This window comes from Meriones unguiculatus, chromosome 17 (assembly GCF_030254825.1).
Source record: "Meriones unguiculatus strain TT.TT164.6M chromosome 17, Bangor_MerUng_6.1, whole genome shotgun sequence".
Taxonomy (NCBI): Eukaryota; Metazoa; Chordata; class Mammalia; order Rodentia; family Muridae; genus Meriones; species Meriones unguiculatus.
This window is the reverse complement of record NC_083364.1, coordinates 18,991,975-19,017,187: the sequence shown is the minus strand read 5'-3', so window position 1 is coordinate 19,017,187 and position 25,213 is coordinate 18,991,975. Positions and strand designations below refer to the sequence as shown.

At 39.8% G+C, this 25,213-nt stretch overlaps 1 protein-coding gene and 1 pseudogene across 1 annotated transcript; both read right to left on the bottom strand.

Moving 5' to 3' along the window:
- Positions 1-1,338: 1,338 nt before the first annotated feature.
- On the bottom strand, positions 1,339-2,188 carry LOC110544187 (zinc finger protein 120-like; annotated as a pseudogene).
- Positions 2,189-3,455: 1,267 nt separating this feature from the next.
- On the bottom strand, positions 3,456-23,356 carry LOC132646053 (zinc finger protein 431-like). Its single transcript, XM_060370099.1, has 3 exons — positions 23,321-23,356; positions 3,720-3,846; positions 3,456-3,517 (listed from the first exon to the last, which is right to left on the bottom strand). Exons 1-3 carry the CDS (start codon positions 23,354-23,356, stop codon positions 3,456-3,458), a joined length of 225 nt encoding a protein of 74 aa, XP_060226082.1.
- Between the last annotated feature and the right edge of the window lie 1,857 nt (positions 23,357-25,213).

The window sequence follows — 25,213 nt, the reverse complement described above, 5'->3', positions numbered from 1 at the left end:
TTTTTAGGTACTTTTTGAGACAGGATTTCTATACATAATTATGGTCACTCTATGTGCCCCAAGATGGCCCAGAACTCAAGAAAGATCTACCTAACTTTAGTTCTAGGATTACAAGCATGAAACACTAAGACCAGATGAGACATGTTTTCTAAATGACCCATCTATGAATCAGACAGTGAAAGGATAATATAAGATTTAAACAGTAATATTTCTTGAAAATTTTCAGTGTATTATTTTTTCAATGCAGTTTATTCAGGAACCTTGAACAACCATCGGACCCTGGGGAAACCAGCCCACAGCTTAAATAGCCTCTGGGTAGCCAACCCCAGTGTGCCACGTGGGCAATGCAGATAGGTCCACATACATGGAAGCAAGCCAGATCCTCAGCCTTAGCCAAATGTGGAGTTGTTTGTGACAGAGAGCACTCACCATCGGGAAGGTGGAAGGTGGAAACCAGCTCCATCTTTAAGATGCGGCATTACGCAGCTCTCTACAGTTCCCCCTTTTTGTTTTAGACGCATCAGGCAAGAGTAGAGGTCTGATCTCTGATATTAGAAATAAATTGGGACTTTGTACTGATGTTCATTTAGGTGTCATCCACCCAAAGAGCATCAGACCCGTCCGATATCTTTTTCTCAGAGGCGGGACCTGGGGCATCAACCCACATGCAATCAGACTTGCTCTTCTCTGGGTCGAAAGCGGCTGACCCTGAGTGCAGTGCTTAGCCTCGCATCCTGAGCGTAACATTTTAGCTTTTTATGGTAGCCAACCATGCTTGGGGAGACTGTCCTGCTTCAATGGCTGTAAAGGCCTGAATGATCATGGCTGCATTACGCTGTTGTGAGACTCTAATCTTGCATATACACCACAGGCAAACCAAGGAGACCAACACCAGAAGGCCTGCTAACGCTCCCATGCCCGCCCATTCCTTCAGATGATTCATGGCTGCAGCAATCCATGGTGATAATCAATGTATTATTTTTAAGTGGTGAATAATTTCCTATATTTCTGTATTCTCGAATACAACAGGTTTGCAATTTGAAAAGGAGCCAGTACTTTAATGGTGGAGTGTTTCTACTAATCTTACTGAAGCCCCAGTGACATAGCTTAGTGGGAAAAATGTATGTGGAGTGCAAGGCTCTACTTCATTTATTACATGTTTTTTTTTTTTTTTTTTTTTTTTTTTTTTTTTTTTTTTTTTTTTTTTTTACCACTGTGAATTTTTTCATGCTTTTAAAGGTTGCTACAAGATGCAGCTAGGACATCGATTATGTTCATATGGTTTTAGTCCACCTGATTTCTTTCATGACTCAAAAGACAACACTTCTGTGAAAAGGTTTATCCACATTGATTACATCCTTAGGGTTTCTCTCCAGTATGAAATCTTTCATGTTTCTGAAGACTACTGTTCTGTGCAAGCTTTACACTAATAGGGTTTCTCTTAACTATGCCTTCTTTCATGTTTCCGAAGATCACTGTTACATGCAAAGGATTTACCACATTCATTACATTCAAAGGGTTTCTCTCCAGTATGAATTCTTTCATGAATTCGACAATCGCTTTTACGTACAAAGGCTCTACCACATTGATTACATTCATAGGGTTTCACTCCAGTATGAATTATTTTATGTCGGTGAAAAGAACTATCATCTGCAAAAGCTTTACCACATTGATTACATTCAAAGGGTTTCTCTCCAGTGTGAATTCTTTCATGCCGGTGAAGAGCACTCTTTTCTGCAAAGGACTTATGACATTGCTTACATACATAGGGTTTCTCTCCAGTATGTTGTCTTTCATGCCTGTGAAGAACACCTTTATATGCAAAGGTTTTACCACACTGATTACATTCGTAGGGTTTCTCTCCAGTATGATGCCTTTTATGACTATAAAGCCAACTTTTATATGCAAAGGCCATACCACATTGATTACATTCATAGGATTTCTCTCCAGTATGAAATTTTTCATGAATTTGAAGATGACTATTACATATAAAGGCTTTACCACATTCATTACATTCTCAGAGTTTCTCTCCACAATGACTCCTTTCATGGTTTTGAAGATAACTGGGACATGTAAAGGTTTTACCACATTGATGATATCCATGCTTTTTTTCTCTGGTATGAGATCTATGTACTTGATGAAGACTTTGACATGCTTTATCACTTTGAATATATTCATAGGATTTCATTTCCAAATGATTTCTTGGCAGTAATTGTAAAGAGGAATCAGATTTAAAGGCTTTATCATGTGGATTACATTCATAGAAATCCTCTTCATTATTGGTTGTTTTGTGTACCTGAAGATACCTGTGATGGTTAAAGACTTTAGTACATGGCCCATATATATTACTTTCTTTTTACATATGAGCTTTCTCACATCTTTGAAGAGATGTAAAAAATTTCACAGGTTTACCACACCGATTATTTGCATAACCTTTTTCTATAGTATATTTCACATTACACATGCAATGTGTACTATTACAGGCAGATGAATTTCCATATTTGCTGTATTCATCAGTTTTTTTTCTACACTGTGAGTTTGCTGATGTATTCCTACTAAAGTTGGAAAATATTGAAAACTTGTATAACAGTCATCATGTCCTATCACAGAAGGGACTACTACATATCTTCTAAGTGTTCTGGGAGAGGCAGAAGTACATTGCCTCTTTCCAAGTCCCTTCTGCTCACATGGCTTGTATCTAGAGTGACAAATCATATTCCTAGTAAGCAAAGAATCACAAATAAAACATTTTCACACTGCATTCACATAGGCTAACCATTTCTGTCTCTTAGATATGTGGTATAGGGATTCAGGTTTCTTGACCACAACAGCCTTCACTTCTTTCATAAACTGTTCTACTCACTACTGTATGGTAAGTTACTACAAGTATATGAGGGATAATAGCTTTAATATGGATGATATCCTTATAAAAGGTCTTGTAATACACAATCTCCTTGTCAATTTGTATGAATTTTATAATTAGGTGGTTGAAAACTAAGGGGATGGTAAGTTCTATAACATGGCTCTTATGTGGCTATGATTAAAATTGTGACATCTGTTAAGACCTCATTTTCTTGTCTTATTTCATTGTTTCTTTTTTGGAGCTGGAGCTGAGCTTTGGTTTTGTTTTACAAGACATTGTTTGCCTGCATAGCCTTGGCTGTCCAGGAACTCACTCTGCAGTCTAGGCTAGGCTCAGACTCTTGGGGATCTGCCTGCTTCTGCCTCCTGAGTGCTAGGATAATAAGCATGTCCCACCAATGCTGTGAAATTTGTTTTGTGTCTTAAAGAAATGATCTTCAAAAAATGATAAGCTAACTGGCATTGAGATACATGCTACTACGAGAATTTAATAATCACCACAAAGGTGCTCTTACACTGTTGTTTTGCATTAAAACTTCAGGGGAAATTACAATTTCTTCAGAGACAGATACATGAGAACTTGCACGTCAAAATTATCTTGTTTGTCTTCTAGAACTTTGACAATGTTCAGTGTTGTGGTCTTCCCATTTATAACCTAAAATACAGTACCAGAAAATGTAATATATATTACTGGAAATTATGCAAAACTGAAATTACAATCTTCAGTGAACCTTAGCAGAATGCTTAATTTGTTTACCACATGCTTCTTTGACATTTAAATCACAGAAGGGAATGAACTATTTTCCCAAAAAAGTTTGTCCTCTTAGGTAAAAAAATGAAGAAAAACCCACACTTACCCACAACAGTGAGGTTCCAGTAGGTTTCCAGCATCACATCTTTGTAGAGACTCTTCTGGGAAGGATCCAGCAAAGCCCACTCCTCATGAGTGAAGTTCACATGCACATCCTCAAAGGTCACTGCATCCTAAAATATACCATAGATGTACATAATAGAAATGGTGTGTCTGACTGCATTGTAAAAGTACACTTCATTGAGAACATATTTACATAATTCTGTGTGCTCAATACATTAATTTTACATCATAGAATTTCACATGCATTAACCAACTCATTTAAGAAGAAAACAGAAAACAAACAATGCTATCCATTTCTGTGCCAACTGAACATACTATAGCATTGTAGGGGAAATGAATAGTAACATATACAAAGATACATACAAACAACAACACTGTATAATACTATCAGAAAAACTGTATCAAAATTGTTAACTCCAAAAAAGAATAGACATTATGGGCATGGTGGTGCACACCTTTAAACCCAATCTTCAGGAGGAAGAAACATCTGAAATGCTATGATTTCCAGGTCTGCCTGTTCCAAACAGCCGAAGTTACATAGTTAGACCCTGTCTCAAACAAACAAAGCAAAACAGATATAGAACACTCAAGGGCTCACTGAACTCCAAAGAGTTAAACATCCACTCCAATTCTGTACCCATCTACCAGAAAACTGGAGGGACTCCTTTAAAACTGTATGGTTAATATAATATTCCTAGGAAGGAATACATTTTTAATAAGTTTCTGACTAACAGATCAGAGAGTTCTCAAAATCATTAATAAGGCAAATGAAGGTTCTAAACCAATTTTAAATGACAACAACAAAAATGATGGTGTATATAAAGACAGGCCAATAAGTCAGATTACATGTTCTTTTTTTCATCCTTTGTTTATTTATTTATTTTTTTACATGTTCTTTTTTCATCTTTTGTTTATTTATTTATTTTTTAAGTTTTTATTAATTACACTTTATACATTTTGTATCCCCCCATAAGCCCCTCCCTCCTCCCCTCCCGATCCCACCCTCCCTCCCCTTTCTGCATGCATGCCACTGATAGGGGAGGTTCTCCTCTCCTTTCTGATCTTAGTCTATCAGTTCACATCAAAAGTGGCTGCATTGTCTACTGTGGCCTGGTAAGGCTGCTCCCCCGACAGGGGGAGGTGATCAAAGAGCAGGCCAATCAGATTATGTCAGAGGCAGTCCCTCTTCCCATTACTATGTAACCCACTTGGACACTGAACTGCCCTGGGCTACATCTGTGCAGGGGTTCTAGGTTATCTCCATGAATAGTCATTGGTAGGAGTATGAGTCTCTGGGAAGTTCCCTGTGTTCAAATTTTCTTGTTCTGTTGCTCTCTTTGTGGAGACCCTGTCCTCTCCAGCTCTTACTATTTCTCACTTCTTACATAAAATTCCATTCACTCTGCCCGACAATTGCCCATCAGGCTCAGCATCTGCTTTGATAGTCTGTAGGTCAGGGGCTTACAGAGGCCTTCTGTGGTAGGTTCCTAGTTTGTTTCCTGTTTTCTTCTGGCTTTCAGAAGCCCTCTGAAGAAGGTTCCTACATTGTTTCCTGCTTTCTTCTTCTTCTGATCTCCATCCCCTTTGCCTTTCAGGATGGGGATTGACCATTTTATTTATGGTCCTCTCTCTTGCTTAGTTTGTTTAGATGCACAGATTTTAGTGGGTTTGTCCTATGTTGTATGTCTATATGAGTGAGTATATACTGTGTGTGTCTTTTTGCTTCTGGGACAACTCACACAGGATGTTCCTTTCCAGGTCCCACCATTTAACTGCAAATTTCAAGATTTCCTTATTTTTCATTGTTGAGTAATATTCCATTGTATAGATGTACCACAATTTCTGCATCCATTCTTCAGTTGAGGGGCATCTGGGTTGTTTCCAGCTTCTGGCTACTACAAATAAAGCTGCTATAAACATGGTTGAGCAAATGTCTATTTTGTGTACTTGAGCCTATTTTGGATATATACCCAGGAGTGGTATGGCTGGATCTTGGGGAAGCACTATTCCTAGTTGTCTGAGAAAGCACCAGATTGATTCCCAGAGTGGTTGTACAAGTTTACATTCCCACCAGCAGTGGAGAAGGGTTCCCCTTTCTCCACAACCTCTCCAGCATGTGTTGTCACTTGAGTTTTTGATCTTGGCCATTCTGATGGGTGTAAGGTGAAATCTCAGGGTTGTTTTGATTTGCATTTCCCTAATGGCTAATGAGGTTGAGCATTTCTTTAAGTGCTTCTCTGCCATTTGATATTCCTCTACAGAGAATTCTCTGTTTAGCTCTGTTCCCCATTTTTTAAGTGGATTACTTGGTTTGCTGCTTTTCAGCTTCTTTAATTCTTTATATATACTGGATATGAGTCCTCTGTCAGATAAAGGGTTGGTGAAGATTCTTTCCCAATCTGTAGGCAGTCGCTTTGTTTCGATGACGGTCTCCTTTGCTTTACAGAAGCTTTTCAGTTTCATGAGGTCCCATTCATTGATTGTTGCTCTTAGAGCCTGTGTTGTTGGTGTTCTGTTCAGGAAGTTTTCTCCTGTACCAATGAGTTCTAGGGCATTCCCCACTTTTTTTTCTAGCCGATTTAATGTGTCTGGTTTTATGTTGAAATCTTTGATCCATTTGGACTTCAGTTTTGTGCAGGGTGATAAGTACAGATCTATTTTTATTTTTCTACATGTAGATATCCAGTTGGACCAGCACCATTTGTTGAAAATGCTATCTTTTTTCCATTGTATGGTTTTGGGGTCTTTGTCAAAGATCAGGTGTCCATAAGTGTGTGGGCTTATTTCTGGGTCCTCTGTTCGGTTCCATTGATCCACTATTCTGTTTCTATGCCAGTACCATGCAGTTTTCATAACTGTTGCTCTACAGAACAGGTTAACATCAGGGATGGAGATACCTCCAGAAGATCTTTTATTGTAGAGGATTGTTTTAGCAATTCTGGGTTTCTTGTTATTCCATATGAAGTTGAGAATTTTTCTTTCCAGGTCTGTAAAGAATTGTGTTGGTAATTTGATAGGAATTGCATTGAATCTGTAGATTGCTTTTGGTAAGATGGCCATTTTTACTATGTTAATCCTGCCAAGCCATGAGCATGGGAGATCTTTCCATCTTCTCATATCTTCTTCTAGTTCTTTCTTCAGAGATTTGAATTTTTTTTCATACAAGTCTTTGACTTCCTTGGTTAGGGTTACTCCGAGGTACCTTATGTCATTTGTGGCTATTGTGAAGGGTGTTATTTCCCTAATTTTATTCTTGGCCCTTTTGTCTTTTGTATACAGGAGGGCTACTGATTTTTTTGAGTTAATTTTATATCTGGCCACTTTGCTGAAGGTGTTTATCAGCTGTAGGAGTTCCCTGGTAGAGTTTTTGGGGTCACACACGTATACTATCATATCATCTGCAAACAGTGATAATTTGACTTCTTCCTTTACAATTTGTATCCCCTTGATCTCCTTCAACTGTCTTATTGCTCTAGCAAGGACTTCCAGAACTATGTTGAAGAGATATGGAGAGAGTGGGCAGGCTTGTCTTGTCCCTGATTTCAGTGGGATTGCTTTAAGTTTCTCTCCATTCAGTTTGATGTTGGCTATAGGCTTGCTATATATGGCCTTTACTATGTTTAGATATGTGCCTTGTATTCCTGATCTCTCCAATACTTTAAACATGAATGGATGTTGGATTTTGTCAAATGCTTTTTCAGCATCTAGGGAGATTATCATGTGTTTTTTTTTCTTTTAGTTTGTGAATATGGTGGCTCACATTGATGGATTTCCGTATATTGAACCACCCCTGCATACCTGGGATGAAGCCTACTTGGTCATGGTGGATGATATCTTTGATGTGTTCTTGTATTCGGTTTGCGAGTATTTTGTTGAGTATTTTTGCATCAATGTTCATAAGGGAGATTGGCCTGAAGTTCTCTTTTTTTGTTGGGTCTTTGTGAGGTTTAGGTACCAAGGTGACTGTGGCTTCATAGAATGAGTTTGGTAATGTTCCTTCTGTTTCGATTTTGTAGAATAGTTTGAAGAGAATTGGAGTTAGCTCTTTTTTTTTTTGAATGTATGGTAGAATTCTGCGCCGAAACCATCAGGTCCTGGGCTCTTTTTGGATGGGAGACTTTCGATGACTGCTTCTATTTCCTTGAGGGATATAGGACTATTTAATTGATTTACCTTGTCCTGATTTAGCTTTGGTAAGTGGAATCGATCAAGAAAATTGTCCATTTCATTTAAATTTTCAAATTTTGTTGCATATAGACTTTTGAAGTAAGTCCTAATTATTGTTTGAATTTCCTCAGTGTCTGTAGTTATGTCCCCTTTTTCATTTATGATTTTGTTGATTTGGATATTGTCTCTCTGCCTTTTAGTTAGCTTGGCTAAGGGTTTGTCTATCTTGTTGATCTTCTCAAAGAACCAGCTCTTGGTTTCATTGATTCTTTGAATTGTTTTATTTGTTTCTAATTGATTGATTTCAGCCCTGAGTTTGATTATTTCCAGCCATCTATTCCTTTCTGGTGTGTCTGCTTCTTCTTTTTCTAGGGTTTTTAAGTGAGCCATTAAGTTGCTTGAATGTGCTCTCTCAAATTTCTTCGTGAAGGCACTTAGTGCTCTGAACTTTCCTCTTAGCACTGCCTTCATTGTGTCCCACAAGCTTGGGTATGTTGTGTCTTCATTTTCATTGAGTTCTAGGAAGATTTTAATTTTTTCTTTATTTCTTCCCTGACCCAGCTGTCATTTAGTAACAAGTTGTTCAGTTTCCATGTATGTGTAGGCTTTTTGCTATTTCTGTTGTTACTGAGGTCCAGCTTTATTCCACGGTGTTGAGACAGGAAACAAGGGATTATTTCAATCTTCTTGTATCTGTTGAGGCTTGCTTTGTGACCAACTATGTGGTCTATTTTGGAGAAGGTTCCATGAGGTGCTGAGAAGAAGGTAAATTCTTTTGTGTTTGGGTGTAAGGTTTGGTAAATCTCTTTTAGGTCCATTTGATTCATGACCTCTTTTAGAGATGTTGTTTCTTTGTTTAATTTCTGTTTAGTTGACCTGTCGTTTGTTGAGAGTGGGGTGTTGAAGTCTCCCACTATTAGTGTGTGCGGATCTATGTGTGGTTTAAGTTTTATCATTGTTTCTTTCACAAATGTGGGTGCTCTTGTATTTGGGGCATAGATGTTCAGGATTGTGATGTCTTCTTGGTGGAATTTTCTCTTGATGAGTATGAGGTGTCCTTCCCCATCTCTTTTGATTAATTTGGTTGAAAGTCTATTTTATCAGATATTAGAATGGCTACTCCTGCTTGCTTCTTGCATCCATTGGTTGGAAAGCCGTCTTCCATCCTTTTACCCTCAGGTAATGTCTATCTTTGTGACTTAGGTGTGTTTCTTGTATGCAACAGATTGCTGGGTTTTGTTTATGCATCCATTCTGTTAGTCTGTGTCTTTTTATTGGAGAATTAAGTCCAATGATACTGAGAGAGATTAATGACCAGTGGCTGTTAGATCCTTTGAATTTGATGTTGGCTGTGGTCATAAGTTTGTGTGCTTGGTTGCTTTTTGTTTTACTGTAGTGGGGTTATTTATTTCCTGTGTTTTCTTGAATGTAGCTAGTTTTCTTGGATTGTGTTTTCCCTTCTAGTGTCTTCTGTAATGCTGGATTTGTTTGTAGGTATTGTTGAAATTTGTTTTTTGTCATTGAATATCTTGTTTTCTCCATCTATGAGGACTGAGAGTTTTGCAGGGTATAGTAGCCTGGGCTGACATCTGTGTTCTCTTAGGGTCTGCATGATATCCGTCCATGCCCTTCTGGCTTTCATAGTCTCTGTTGAAAAGTCAGGTGTGATTCTAATGGGTTTGCCATTATATGTTACTTGGCCTTTTTCTCTTGCAGCTTTTAGTATTTTTTCTTTGTTCTGTATACTTACGGTTTTGATTATTATGTGGCAGGAGGATTTTCTTTTCTGGTCTAATTTATTGGGTGTTTTATAGGCCTCTTGTATTCTTATTGGTCTGTCCTTTAAGTTGGGGAAATTTTCTTCAATGATTTTGTTGAAAATATTTTCTGGGCCTTGGTGCAGGGAATCTTCTTTTTCCTCTATTCCTATTATTCTTAGGTTTTGTCTTTTTATGTTGTCTTGAATTTCTTGGACGGTCTGTTTCAGGAATTTTTTAGATTTAACATTTTCTTTGACAGATACATCTATTTCTTCCATTGTGTCTTCCACACCTGAGATTCTTTCTTCCATTTCTTGTAGCCTATTGGTTTTGATAACCTCTGTAGTTCCTGCTTTCTTCCCTAGGTTCTTTCTCTCCACAATTTCTTCCATTTGTGTTTTTTCTTTTAATTTTTCCTATTCTATCTTCAGGTCTTGAGCTATTTTGTTGGTTTCCTTCCCCTGTCTGACTGTATTTTCATGTTTTTCCGTCAATTCCTTCAGCTGTTTGTTTGAACAACCCACTGTTTCTTTTATTTCATTCAGTGATTTAAGCATTTCCTGTCTAAAGGCCACAGACTGTTTGGCTGAAACTTCCCATATTTCTTCACAGATGACCATAATCTCCTTGTCTTTAATTTCTTCCATTTCTTTATGGGCAGCCATGATCTGTTTGTTTTTATCTTCCTCTAATTCTTTTCGTATTTTATTTGTTTCCTCTGTTATCTTCTTCATGAGCATAGATGTTAGGTCATCTCCTTGAATTTCATTTATGCTGGGGTGTCTAGGGCTATTTGCCCCTGGATAACTGGGTTCTGGAGATGCCATATTGCTCTGGCTTTTGTTGGTTGAACTTTTACGCTGTCCTCTACCCAATGGGCTATCTTAGTTGTTTGATGTTAGTTTTTGGTTTTTCCTGGACTCTTGTAGTGGAGAGAATCCCTTTGGCAGGAAGATGGTTTTTCCTGAAGGAAGACTTCTCGGCTTTTTGGGTATAGTCACTGGATGTCCGGTGTTTTTCAGGAGTTGCTACAGCTCACCTCAGGCATAGAGACCTGGGTGGTAACTGTGGTCCTGATTAGTCAAAAGGGCTCTCCTTTCACCAGGAGAAGCCCTGGAGACAGTTGCCCTGCTTCTGGGTTTCTTGCTGTAAATTTAGTGATCAGCTGCTGCAACCTGTGTGTCCTGTGGTTTGGTCGGTTTTGTTAGGGATAACTGGTTGCTCCTTGGAACAGTATCTGGGGTTTGATCTCAGGGTTCCCAGTCTTTTGTAGGTCTGAAGTTGGGGCTCTGTGCCCCAGAACCCAAGAGGTAATCTGTGGCAGGTGAGTACTGCTGTCCTGGTAACAGCAGGCTATGTGGGGCACAGCAGTTCCCTGGGTTGGGCCAGTCTGTGGGACCTTTTCCGGGGATATACTGGGTTGCCTAAGTCCATCCCCTTTGCTTTGTTCCTTGTTCCTTGTGAGGGTTTCTCCAGATAGTGATTCTAAGACTCTGGTGTCTTGGGGCATAGAGTTCTGTCTGTAAGGAGTAGTTGTTACAAAGCAGGCCTCTGGGCTGGCGGAGCGTGTGCCCGCCTGCTAGTCTGCTGGAGCTGGGTTCCCAATAACTCTGTGCTCCCTGCTTGGGCCTGGATCTGTGATGGCTGGGTGTACTCGCCTGTTTGCGATCTGCGGTCTGCTAGACTTTCCCCAGGCAAAGCCTAGATGACCCCAGCAGCACGTTTTCTTCCTTCCCTGTGGGGCCCTCTCCAGACAGGGGTCCCAATCTCTTTTGTATTGGGGTGTGCAGCTTGTCTGTACTGGTGAGCTGGGAGTGCAGCTCTCTGCGTGGCAGGAGCTCAGTTGTTATGGCGGTGGGTACCCGAGGTCTTTGAGACCTTCCAGGGAAAGACTGGGTGACACGTGATCACACTCGAAATTTTGCTTCCCCGTGGGGTTTTCTTGAGACTGGGACTCCCAGTCTCAGGCACCCTTGTGCCCACCGATCTGCCTGGGAAAGTGATTGGGACACGTAGGCTTGTGGCTCCAGTCCGGAGACCCAAAGCCCGAGTTACCCGGGATTTTTTCCTGGTTCTGGCTGGGTAGCCGAGAGTGGACCCGATCGATTCCCATGCCATGGGAGCCTCCCCTCACCTGGGAAACACGATCGATGTAGTTTTAGGGCCCAGAATTCAGTCTCCTGGTCGCTGCATGGAGAGTGCTGTCCCGCTTCTCAGACACAGTGCTCTCCTGGTCCCGCCATCTTGGCTCCCCCCTAAATGTTACTTTTGAAGAGGACATGGATCAATCCCCACCTGGAGGCTCCCAACCATTCTTAACTCCACATAAAGTAAAGAGGCACACATATGATACAGATATATGAAAAAGATCCATGCACACATTTAAAAATTTTTAAGTGTATAAAACATATACACAGATAAAGGGAAAATATTACACACCTATAACCCACTGGTCCAGGAGATTAGTACTAATGTCACGAATGCATGTTCCCTTTTTCTAAAATATGATACCCTCTGCCAAAGTTCATGATGTGGGAAAAGTTCAGCACAAGAGAAAATGCTTGATGTGTACAAAAAAAGTAATTTGATTAGCCAAAAATATAAAAATAAAAATATCAAGCCAGAAAAATGGTTTAGCAAGAAACAGGAATTGTTTCTATTTTACCTTAGATTATTGAGGGACAAAGTCTGTAATGGTAGTGATGTACCTATATGACAAAGGGAAGGTCTGCTCAGTTTCAATCACACAAGAGGAAGTGCGGTGAAGATTTAAACATTCAATGCCTTTTCCAAGGAAGTAACTTCCTCCAGAAATGCTCCTCCTCTTAAGGGTTTCATAAACACCACAATGAAGGCCACATCAGAGACAAATGCTCAAATACATCATTCTACCTGGGAGACTTCTCATTCATTCCACCATATTTGGACACAAGTAATGAGAGGAAGAGGATCACAGCAAGCACAGGATGCAAAATGCATTCAGTCTGATTTCAAAGATCCCCATATTATAAAGCACTCCCAACACTGTTCAAATGTCCAAGGTTCTTTTCTTCCACTCAAGGCAATCCCTTGACTGTATCTTATAGAATCAAAACAGAAATTATATCTATACTTCACACAATGAAACAGAATATACATTTTACTTTAAAGACCTATGAAAATATTGGACTAAGGCAAGACTAAATCCCTGCTGGGCAGACAGCAAATCCTGTAGCACTGTGTCAGACACCTAGGGCTTCAGTTTTGAAGGGCTTAGATGCCTCTTTATCTCTACAACTTATGCACCACCTTCTTAGGCTATTTCCATTTCCTATATGCAGCCTTTCATAGCAGGTGTCTCAAAGCTTGGGTTTTCCAACAAATTGTGGTCTCAAAATGCAACCCAGGCTCCATCTTCCTGGCTTCATCCTACAACGACTCACAGTATCCTCACTGGGAAAATGATCCTGCCAAAACATTGGCTGTAATAGTGCTGAACTGAAACCACAGAGAAAGACTCCATTACCTTTACATTTTGTATCCAAGGTCTTTTGAGAAAACAGTAGCACATAGATGATAGCTCCAATAGTTCTAACTTTGGATGGATTCTGGCTCAGTGGAACACAGAAGCAGCAGGTTCTGTATGGAGTAGCTTTCTGGGGCTAGCAATCACCTTGCCTTTCCCTTTTATAATTAAACACTCTGCTGGGTGGTACAGGACCTTCAAAACACATTTTTTGTATGTCCAAAGAACAGGTACCTTCTCTTTAATACTCTTTAATAGGGCTATTCTCCCTGTTAATTACTGCCTCTGGTTCACATGCTTGTTTTCCAAATATACCTATAGCTGTTTTCATTTTGGAACCACACAGGTTTCATTAATTTCTGCCACTATCATTGCTATTTTTCTCTGTGCATCTTCATGAGTATATGTTGTCAGTAATAACCTCACTACACACTGAATGAGAGTCCATTGCACTTTCATTTAGGATTATTCAATTTCACAGGAAGTAGGTAGAATACAGAGAAATAATAATCCAAAAATTACACAAGCAATCTAGCTTAATGACTGTTCTATTCCTGTTAAGAAGTGCCATGACCAAGGTGACTCCTATAAAGGAATACTTTTAACATTGGGATTGATTACAATGACAGAGGATTAGTTCATTATCAACTTGAAAGGAAGTATCGCCTTATGCAACACACATGGATGAGGGTTATGTCCATACATATATAGGCAAGCAAGCAGAAACACTTGTCCTGCATTGGTATTTTGAAACTTCAAAGCCCACCTATATGACATACTTTAATAAACAATACAAACATAATCCCCAAGGACATAGTTCCTAATTAACACAATTAGTTCCAATGACTGGGGAAGAAGCATTCAAAACCTGGATCTTGATGGTGCAGAGAAAATATAAACTGAGATAGGCATAGAACCTAAGTAAAAAGAGCTCTAAATAATGAGTAAAATTTTTTGAAGAGAACAGAGGGAGAGAAAGAGGAATTGGGAAAGAGGAGAGGAACAGAGAAAGGGTGAAAATATTTCCCCCCAAAAGGGCAGAGGCAGCTCCTCTGGCTAGGTTATAGGCTTAATACAACATTCCTTACCCCACCTAACAAGAGATTAAAGGGGACCTCAACATAAACTTAGGTTTAAGTCTGTTTCTTTTTCTGATAAATGGCATTGTCCTTTGTTTCTGTCCCTACTCAGGTCCCTCATAAAACCTTGGTTCTAGTCTGGTATGAGCAGTGAAGGCAGACTCTTGGTGTGGTTAATTGTAATTAATTGTCATTAATTTGAAGATCATATTAAACAGAAACTGCTTTCTGACTGTGTAAATGTGCATCAAAAGCTAGTAAGGGTTTAAATTTGACTTAAGTTGGAATCTGAGGGTCTTAAATCCATCTCACAAGGAGAGTCACAGAACTGTCATATCTCAGCCAATACTATACCCAACTGTGATAAAATAGGTCAAAACAAAATCTTGTGGAAGGGGACTGAGAAGATAAAACACCCAGATCATACGATGTTTGGCTTCCACAGTTACAACCTGTGTGACAAGATATATGGATGGACTCAACTGTGTCTTGTTGACACAACTGAATTCTTTGCTCTATAACCTTAGCTGTGTGGTCTCTACTTGCCTAAAGCATAGGTACTACTCCCGCCTATATGCATGCTAAGGAAAGTTCATTTTTAAAGAAAAGGGTGTGTTTTAGGTGATGATTAATATATACTACTGATATATCTTCTGGTAAAGCTTGCTGTTAATCCTAAACAGCTGTATACACAAATCACCACACAGACACTGGGATTTATTTAATTAACCTTTAACCTAGAACACAATGTTGGGCAATAGTTAGTCCATCCTAAACCTCCAAGCCCTCATAGTTTCCTAACATTTAGATTTCCAACATTATACTTGTTTTTTGTGATATATTAGGCCCAGTCCATCTCTACATGTCATTCCAAGATCTCTGCTCCTGCCTCTGTCCTCCCAGCTCTCATCTGCTCCTCTGCCTGCCACCTTCTTGTCCTCTGGCTCCTCCCTCTCTTCCTGCTTCCTTTCCATTGAGCAACATTGTGGCTGGTTATTTCATTTTGGCATGTTTATACAAAGTTGAGACAGGTGATGCTTAGAATAAGTATCACAATGCCATGTCTGGATTGAAACCAGAGAGTGGAGGAGAGAAATCAGCATTTGAATGAACAAGGGTAAAGTGTATACATTCCAAAACAACTCTATACTGACAAGGGTGTGACAGTGCACACTTTCAGAAGTGTGATTCCCACTGGGACATGTGCCTGATGGAGAACTGGACTGTCAAAGCAAGGAGCTGAGCTAACCTTCAGTAAAAATCAACCGTGTGGTTTGAGTCCATCTTGAGTATTATGTTAATATTATATTACAACAATATAGAAAGTGAACTATTGATTTAAAAATGTTTAATAAAATGCATAACAATTCATGCCACAAATAGAAAACTGATTAGAAAAAGTCATAATGAAAAGATCAAATCAAGACTAAATAAAGAGGACAGATAGCAACATCTATTGACTTCCAAACTTTGAATATCACTTCAGTAGAATTTGTACTTTCTGAGAATAGAGATCACCAGAACATAGGAGAAAACTTAGAAATGAAAATAGACTATGAATAGGGTAAATGCTGACAAATAATACCAGGGAAGCCAGTAAGTCTGGCCTTACTAACACAGATGGATGGACCTATACAGCATGTCTATGCAAATGAGTTAATAACACAGAGTTTGAAAGGTGTACAAAATTAACTAGGCAGAGATTCTATACCTGAATGTTTAGTGCAAGGTGCAAAACTTCAGTAAGATACTAGAGAAATTATAGCTCTCCAATTTAGTAAAGTACTTTTCATAGGAAAAATTAAAGGAGCTAAGTCATACTCAATGTATGGTGATGTCAGCAACTAAGATGATTCCACAAAAAGGCTCCTGTTCCTGCCTGGGAGTTGCAGAAACCTCTCACAGAACCTCAGTAGAACTCAAGGCATTGCCTGAGATTTCAGGAGAACAGAGATGACCTCATGGCATGGGATGCAGTCTGGCTGCTTGTTTCTACCAGCCTCTGGCAAGGCCCCCTATTGGCTCCTGTGGCTCCTCCCCACGTGGAGACTGTGGCTTCTCACTCACCATGGTATAGATTTAGAACTAGCTCCTGCTATTCTCACTGCTCCTACCAGTGGATCACAGTGCAGCTTAGGAAACCACTAGGCAGTCCTTCAGACCCAGAGACAAGACTGCAACATGGCGGACTGGAAGTGCCATCTCCCATTTTCACAGGTTTGGCCACCTACCTGAAGGCCCTGATTAGCTAGTGAGGCATGAGTGACAAGAGAAGCTCTGTTAGGGACACAGTCCTTTGAAGAGGTTCAACAGAGTGATTCAAAGCCCTGGCTTCCAGCAAAGGCACAGAAATGTCCCAGACCTGCAGAGATTGGCATTGCAGTAGAAATTGTGCCTAGACTGCAAAACTTGGTCCTGCTGTCTTCCTGCACTAAGTAGGTGCTTCCCCTTCTTCCTCCTGGGCTTTGGGTCTTTAGTATATGCAGACCATCATGCACTCAGCAGTGCAGTGATCCTTTTGCCTCATATTGGAAAACGTATCCAGCCCACTCAGGTCAAGTTTAAACCACGTGACTGATACTCACCATGCATTAGCAACTTTAATAAGGCAAACTCAGGATTGTTATGAACTCTCACAGCTGCATATTGCTGGCCAAAGCATTAACAGTTTCCCGGCTTCTTATGGTGGTACACCTACCATGCCAGGACCTAGGCTCCTTGCTGAGATGTAGCCCATAGGCAGCTCAGTCTCTACGTGTGTACTCTAGTGGGGGGGCAGGGGCTGTTTTGAACATGGACTCTGATGCCTCCTGCTCTTTGATCACTTCCCTCTGGCGGGGAGGCCTAGTCAGGCTGAGAGAAAGAGTATGAAGGCTGTCCCAATGAGATATGATAGGCTGGGGTCAGCTGATAGGGGAAGAGGCCTTTTCTAGGGGAGGAAGATGGGAGGAAAGGAAGAGAAGGTGGGACTGGGAATAGATGAGGGAGGGGACTGCAATCAGGACACAAAGTGAATAAAGTATAAAAAAATAAAATAAAAATAAATTACAAAAAATTTGGGAAGGAAAATATAAATATCGCTATTCACAGATGATTTTATATATATATATATACACACACACATAAGTTATTCCATAAATTCTACCAATGAACTCATACAGCTGATAAACCCCTTCAGCAAAGAGGCTACTTACAAAATTAACTCAAAATAATATCAGTAGCCCTCCTTTACACAAGTGATAAATGGGGTGAGAAAGAAATTAGGGAAATAATACCCTTCACAGTAGTCACAAACAACATATTATATTTGGTGTAACTCTAACCAAGCAAGTAAAACTTGTATGACAAGAACTTCCTGTCTTTAAGGAAACTGAAGTAGATATTAGAAGATGGATGATCTCTCATGTTCATGGACTGGTAGGATTAACAAGTAAAAATGGCCATCTTACCAAAAGTTATCTACAATCTACAGATTCAATGCAATTCCCATCCACATTCCAACACAACTCTTCATGGACTTTGGAAAGCAATCCTCAACTTCATAGAGAAAAATAAAAGACCCAGCATAGCTAAAACAATTTGTACAGTGAAAGAACGTCTGGAAATATCACCATTCCTGATCTGAAGCTGTACTACAGAGCAATAGTAACAAAAACCATATAGTACTGGCATAAAAACAGAAAGGTTGATCAATGGAATGAACTGAAGCCCAGAAATAAACCTGTACGCGTATGGACACCTGATTTTTGACAAAGAAGCCAAAACCATACAATGGAAATAAGAAAGCATCTTCAATAAAGGGTGCTGGTCTAATTGAATGTCTGAATGTAGAAGAATGCAAATAGATCCATATTTATTACCCTGCACAAAACTAAAGTCCAAGCAGATGAAAGACCTCAACATCAAACCGTATACACAATCTAGTAGAGGTAAGTGGGAAAAAGCCTTGAATTCATTGGTACAGGAGACAACTTACAGTACAGAACACCAACAGCTCAGGCACTAAGATTAATTCATAAATGGAACCTCATGCAATTGAAAAGCTTCTTTAAGGCAAAGGACACCACCAACATGACAAAACAACAGCCTATAGAATGGGAAAAGATCTTCATCTATCCTGCACCCAGGAGAGTGCTAACCTCCAAAACAGATAAAGAACTCAAGAAATTAAACACCAACAAACCAAATAACTCAATTTAAAAATGGGGTACAGAGCTAAAGAGAGAATTCTCAACAGAGGAATCTCTAATGGCTGAGATGTACTTAAAGAAATGTTCAATATCCTTATTCATCTGGGAAATGAAAATCAAAACAACTCCAAGATTCCATCTTATATCCACCAGAATGACTAAGATCAAAATCTCAAGTGACAGCACATGCTGGAGAGGATATGGAACAAGGGCAAAACTCTTCTATTACTGGCAGTAGCACAAACTTGTACAATCACTTTGGAAATCAATCTGGGGGTTTCTCAGAAAATTGGGAATAGTTCTACATCAAGACCCAGCTATAGCACTCTTAGGCATATACCAGAAAGATGCCCCATCATACTACAAGGAAACTTGTTCAACTATGTTGATAAAATCTATATTCATAGTAGCCAGAAACTGGAAACAACCTAAATATCCTTCAGCCAAAGAATGAATAGAAAAACTGTGGCACATTTATTTACACAATGGAATATTACTCAGCTTTAACAACAAGGACATCATGCAATTTGTAGGCAAATGGATGAAACTAGAAAAGATCATTCAGAGTGCAGTAATCGAGACCCACAAAGACATGCATGGTATGTATTTAACTATAAGTGGACATTAGTCATAATATAAAGAATAAGCATGCTACAACCACAGACCTAAACAAGCCAAAGAGGGCCAAAGGGAGGATGCCTGAGCCTCATGCAGAAGAGGAAATAAAATAGACGTCTAAAGTAGATGGAGAGAGAGAGCTGTGTGGGAGTGGGTGTGGGGAGGGTCACTGGGGTGGGGATTATGTGTGGGTATGGTGGGGGTGGATGGTGGAAGGTGGGAAGGAAAAGATCTAGAGAGAGAACAGAAATTGGTGGAAGAGCATTTCTGAGAGAGGGAAGGCTGCCAAGAATCTCTGTGGATGACCCTAGAAGAGATCCCTAACAGTGGGGGACATGGAGCCTGAAGTGGCCACCTCCTGTAGCCAGGTGAGACTTCCAGTGGAGGGAAGGTGACAACAGCCCATAATACCTTCAACCCCAAATTTTTCTTGCCTACCAAGTGTAGAAATAAAGACAGAACAGAGACTGAGGAAATGTGTGTTAAAATGTGTGGTTAGTCTGTCATGACTTGAGGTACCAGGGTGGGTTGTTACCACCCAGAGGACTTCCCTTGCCGAGCATAAGGATAGGAGGAAAGGAGGGAGGGAGCCAGCATCAGGGTATAAAGTGATTAAATAAATAACAATTTAAATAACAGCACAGCAAACTCCATGTTGCAGAATATTTGATCCCATTGTGAACCCCAAGATTATGAACTGTAAAAACCTGTTTCTAGTTGTGCAGTGGCTCAGGTCTAGCACACACCTTTAATCCAAACACTTTTTACACAATTAGACTAAACATTAATACTAGGTCAAGAGTCTGAGCAAGAAACCAGCTGACAGGGATTAAACAGAAAAGAGGGACTTTGAGAAAGGGATATTTAAGAAAGCATAGGAAAGAAGGGGCTTTTTAGCTTTTGGCCTCTGGCTTTGGCTTTTGAGCTTTGGGCCTTTTGACTTTTTTCCATCAGGGACATGAGCTGATTAAGAAATGCTTTTCCATCAGGGATATGAGGTGAGAGGGGAGGTCAGTTAGGTGCTGTCTCTGCCTCTCTGAGGTAGTAGGCTTTCATCTCAGCATCTGGCTCCTGCGGCTCTATTGGTAAAATCGAATGACTGGGCTTTTCTTTTTAAAAACAACACCGCCATTCCTGCCTCATGAACCATGCCTAAACATTTCCTCACATTTTATAATAAATAGGAGGGAAGAAAGTTGAAAATCCCTCTCACCATGCCCACCTTCAGTGACCACAGCCACCAAAGTGCAACACATTTCCAGAATCACCACAGGTAGTGTATTCTCCCTATGCACAGGCACTATCCTCCTTGATAAAAAGCCAGTGCTTCATGGCCTTTTCACTTCCTTTTTTCACTTCCACCCTTGCTCAGAGACAGCCTTTGTATACAACTCCCAATAAACCTCTCCCATGAGCCTGTTGCATGGTGTGACTTTGTGGTGTTCCCTGACTCCAATCTACCAAGGTAACCTTGCTTTCTAGACAAAACTCTGACAACTATGATCTCACCAACTGGGAGGTAGAAGAAAGAATGGGGAGCTCAAGGCCAGCCTTTGTCAAATGAGATCCTATCTTAAAAAAAAAGTCTCTCCATGGTAACACATAAAAATGCAAACTGATTAAAGGAGTTCTAAAAGAAATGCAGAAATAGTTATGCAAAAAATACTTCCCTTTTTGCAATGATTATCTATTTAATAATTCATATGCATAGGCTGACTTGACATTTTAATCCCATCACAATAGGTAATTACAATCCATGACCAAAAAGTATTGTTTTCTCATATGACAAAAATGTCATATTGTGTGTATATGTGGGGGATTTGTGTGTCAAGGGAGGCACAAGAGAACCATGTTGAGAGTTTGAAGTTTAGAGGACCATGTTCAGGAGTCAATTTTTCCTTTCACCAAGGATTCCTGCTATCAAGGTCAGGCCATTAAGCAAGTATACCAAGCACTTTCCTACTGAGACATCTCACTAGCACTATTCTTTTTTTTTTAAAAGACTTATTTATTTATTTATTTATTTATTTATTTATTTATTTATTATGTATACAGTGGTCTGTCTGCGTATACACCTGGCCAGAAGAGGGCACCAGATCCCATTATAGATGGTTGTGAGCTACCATGTGGTTTCTGGGAGTTGAACTCAGGCCCATTGGAAGAGGAATCAGTGCTCTCAACCTCTGAGCCATCTCTCCAGCCCCTCACTATCACTATTCTAATTATAATCCATAGATAGTTTCATCCCCATACTTAAACACATTTTTATTTGTGTTTGTGTGTCTGTGTTTGTCTGTGTGTTTTGATGGAGGATCTCTTTGTAGCTTTAGCTGGCCTGCAACTCAGTATTTAGACCAGGTTAGTCTTGAAATCCCTGTGTTTCCCTCCAAGGTAGTAGGATGACAAGTATGAGTCCTCATGCTCATCTAATTAAACATATTGGTTAAATCAAAGTATAATACAGACATATATGGCAACTTCTTGAAGAATGTAAAAATTAAAGTGAAGTAATAGATTAGTTATGAAATCTTTTAACTCTTGCCAATGGAAACACTAACCATGTAACAGGTTTTACCATGTGGTTTCCTCCTGGCCTAGGAAAACTGCATATTATTTCTCAATAACACACAGTACAATTTGCACAGTGTATCTCCTTGTGAGATCTTGGTCTTATAATGAGAAAAATCATTTTATGTTTTTGGAGCAAGAACACATTCTCATTCTATGCTCTGGTCTGGCCTCCAGGTAATAGTGGTTCTCCTGCTTTAGCTTTTGAAGTGCTGGGATTATAAATGCAAATGAGCATGAATGACTGAAGGAACTTCTGTATAAAAGCGGATGCAGTAGCAAACTATTTTTTACCCATCACATGTGAGGCCCTTGGGTTTGATCTCTAGCCATGGAAAAACAAAGAAAGAAAGAAAGAAAGAAAGAAAGAAACAAACAAACAAACAAACAAACACAAACAACTGATGTGGCCCCATTGCTCATCTAGCACACACATAAGCATTTAAAATGCATGTGAGGCTCTTCAATTCAAAATGAATCAAAAGGGATGGGGAAGGACACTACATATTCATCAAAGGAGACACCAAAAGAGATGACATTTCAATTTCTAATATCACTTCACCCCAAATACGGCACCCACATTGTTAAAGAAACACTTCTATAGCTAAGATCACATATAGACCCTCACACAGTGATGGGGGAGACTTCCACACCCCACTCTTACCCATGAACAGGTCACCCAGGTAAAATCTAAACAGAGAAACACTGAAGCTAACAGGTATAAACCAAATGGACCTCGCAGATAGTTGTAGAACATTTCAGCCAAACAAAAGAATACACCTTCTTCTCTGCACTGTAACGGTCTCCATGATGGAAGTGACATTCAGGCTCTAAAACCCAGCACACAGATAGTACCACTTGCAAAAATGTAAACAAAGGCATAATCCATCAAAATCCACAGTTATGGGATAGTCTGTACATATACTAACCTTGCTTTTTAGTGTATGCAGTTTCATTTGTGGTTAACTGATCTTGTTCACTGAAGTAAGTCAATCCAGAACATGATTTTGTGCTTAAAACTCATCCTGCTAAAAGACAAAGGGCTACACTGGGGTCCCAAAGTCCAGTGTAGTCACCAGCCAGCTAAGAAAGACTTTTTATTGGCTTAAACCTGTGTCCTAGCAGTTTCACCAAAGGGTGAATACCTCATAACAAGCACTTCATGGAACTCTCTCCAAAACTGACCACAGAACTCAGAAACAAAGCAAGTCACCACAAATATAAGACAACTGAAATAAGTTATTGAGTCTTATCAGACCACCACAGTTAATTAACAACAGCAGAAGCATTGGGAAGCTACAAATTCATGGAGCCAGAACATATCTCTTATTGAATGAAAAATCAGTCAAGAAAGAAATAAACAAATTATGACCTTTCTAGAAATACCTGCACCATAGAGTGAATGTTTTGTCAAGAAATCAGTCCACTACTATTTCAATTTACTGATTTCACAGGACATGCACAGAATCCAGAGGGATAACATGCCAAAATAGTACACAAGCAACCTGCAAAAGTAACTGTTTTACTGCTGTGAAAACCACTATGACCAAAGCAACTGTTATTAAGCAGCGTTTTTAATTTGGGGATTGATTTTAATTTGGGGATTATCATCTTGAAAGGAAGCATCATGATGAGCAGGCATGGGACTAAGTGTTACATCCTGATACACAGGCAGGCTGGCAGAAACAAATACTTGCCTTGCATTGGTCTTTTGAAACCTCAAAGCCCACCATAGTGACACAAATGTGACAAACCTACTCCACAGGAGTATACCTCCTAACTTTATACGATCAGTTCCATTAATTGGGCTTCAGGCATTCAAAGACAGGAGCCTGAGACCGCTGACTAAATGGAAACCCTAACAGGAATGCAGCTTAAATACGAAGGAACTCTAAAGACAGAGTGAGAGACACTAACAGAAACAAAACATAGAGAGAGGGAGCGAGAGACACCCAGAGAGAGACAAAACAAAGAAAACATTCCCCCTAAATATGAGGAATGAACCCTCCTACTGGGTTACAGCTTTCCTTTCTATAACTTCCCTATCCCATCTAGGAAGAGATTAGAGTCGGAGGCCTCCAAGCTGAAGTTTAAGTCCATATCCTTTCCCTGAGGGCATAGCATTATCCCTTGTTTTTGTCTTTACCAAGGTCACGTAGGGGAGCTGGGAAACCTTAGATCAGGTCTGGTGGAAGCAATGAAGGCAGTTTCTTGGTGTGTTCAACTGTAGCTGTTGAAGATGACACCATCCGGAGACTGCATTTCTCACTGGGTAGAAGTGCAACTCAAGGCTAAGATTTTAAATTTAACTATTTTAACAAGCTGACCACATTCAATTGGTATAAAATAAGACCAAGCAAGTTCTTGTGTCTCGGGACGGAAGAGAAGGCAAAACCTCTGGATTACAATGTTTGGCTTCTACAATTACAATCTATATGGTAAGGCATATGATGGACTCAACTGTCTTTTCTTTAGGCCACAGAGTGCTTTACTCTGTTCCTTAGCTAGGTTGTCCCTATCTGCCTAGGCCACAGGTATCATCCCCTCCCCCTCTATTCATGATGAACTAATTGATGTGTCCTCTTAAAGAAAAGGTCATTTAACCTTTGAGAAGTGTGGATCCCATTGGGACATGTGTCTGATGGCGGATGGGCTCAACTTAGCAGGGAGCTGAGCTAACCTTGAGCAGAAAGCAACTAAGAGGTTTGCTGCCATCTTAATATATTGCCATATCTTATTACAACAATACAGAATTTGAATTATAGGTTCTTAATGGTATCAACAGAAAAGTGATGAGAAAATTTAATCAAGAATGAAAACTTAAATGGAAAATTAAATATATATTTCATACATAAAATAATCAATTTTGACACATGAGACCACAAAACCCAGTAAGTGTGACCTTACTTACACACATCTTGGAATCTACATTTAAGTAATTTAATACACAGATTTCACACCACATACAGAATTACACACAGTGACATCCTCTGACTTCACACTTGTAATAAAACTGCAATAGATTGTAGTATTGCTAGGCTGTGGTGGTCCAGGTTTTCAGCCCACACTGGGAAGGTAGAAGCAGGAGGATCTCAGTGAGTTCTAGGCCAGCCTCGTCAAAATAGAGAAATCTGGCTTCTAAAAAACAAAAACAAACAAAAATATTGAGACTGACAGAACATTCAAGCAAACAGAGAAAAAAATGTCAATTTTGACACGAGAGACCAGGAAACCCAGTAAGTGTGGTCTTATTTACCAACACACACACACATACACACAAATATTTTAATAACACAGACTTCACACCACATACAGAAAACCTCAGGTGACTCCTACACTTGATTGTTAAATTTCAAGGGCAGAACTTCTAGAAGACACTAAAGAAATGAGGGCTATGCGAGAGGGCAAATCTGCCTTCCCCAGAGACAATAAATGCAGCGGAGGCCTGCACACACATGGTGATATAAAGAACAAAGTTTTCTACACAACGGCTCCTGCTCCTCATATTCTGGCCAGACACAGCCAGCAGAACTAAGTCATTCAGAGGTATAACTTGCACCTAAGAGGTGCAGGAACCTCAGGGGACCAGA

What these genes read in the sequence shown, in the direction of transcription:
- LOC132646053 (XM_060370099.1), bottom strand. Translation starts at nt 23,356, where the DNA reads ATGGTGGGCTTTGAGGTTTCAAAAGACCAATGCAAG. An exon ending in TTTCAAAAGACCAATGCAAG is followed by an intron (nt 3,847 to 23,320) that starts GCAAGTATTTGT and finishes GGTATATTTTAG; the next exon opens with GATGCAGTGACCTTTGAGGA. An exon ending in CTGGAACCTCACTGTTGTGG is followed by an intron (nt 3,518 to 3,719) that starts GTAAGTGTGGGT and finishes ACTGTATTTTAG; the next exon opens with GTTATAAATGGGAAGACCAC.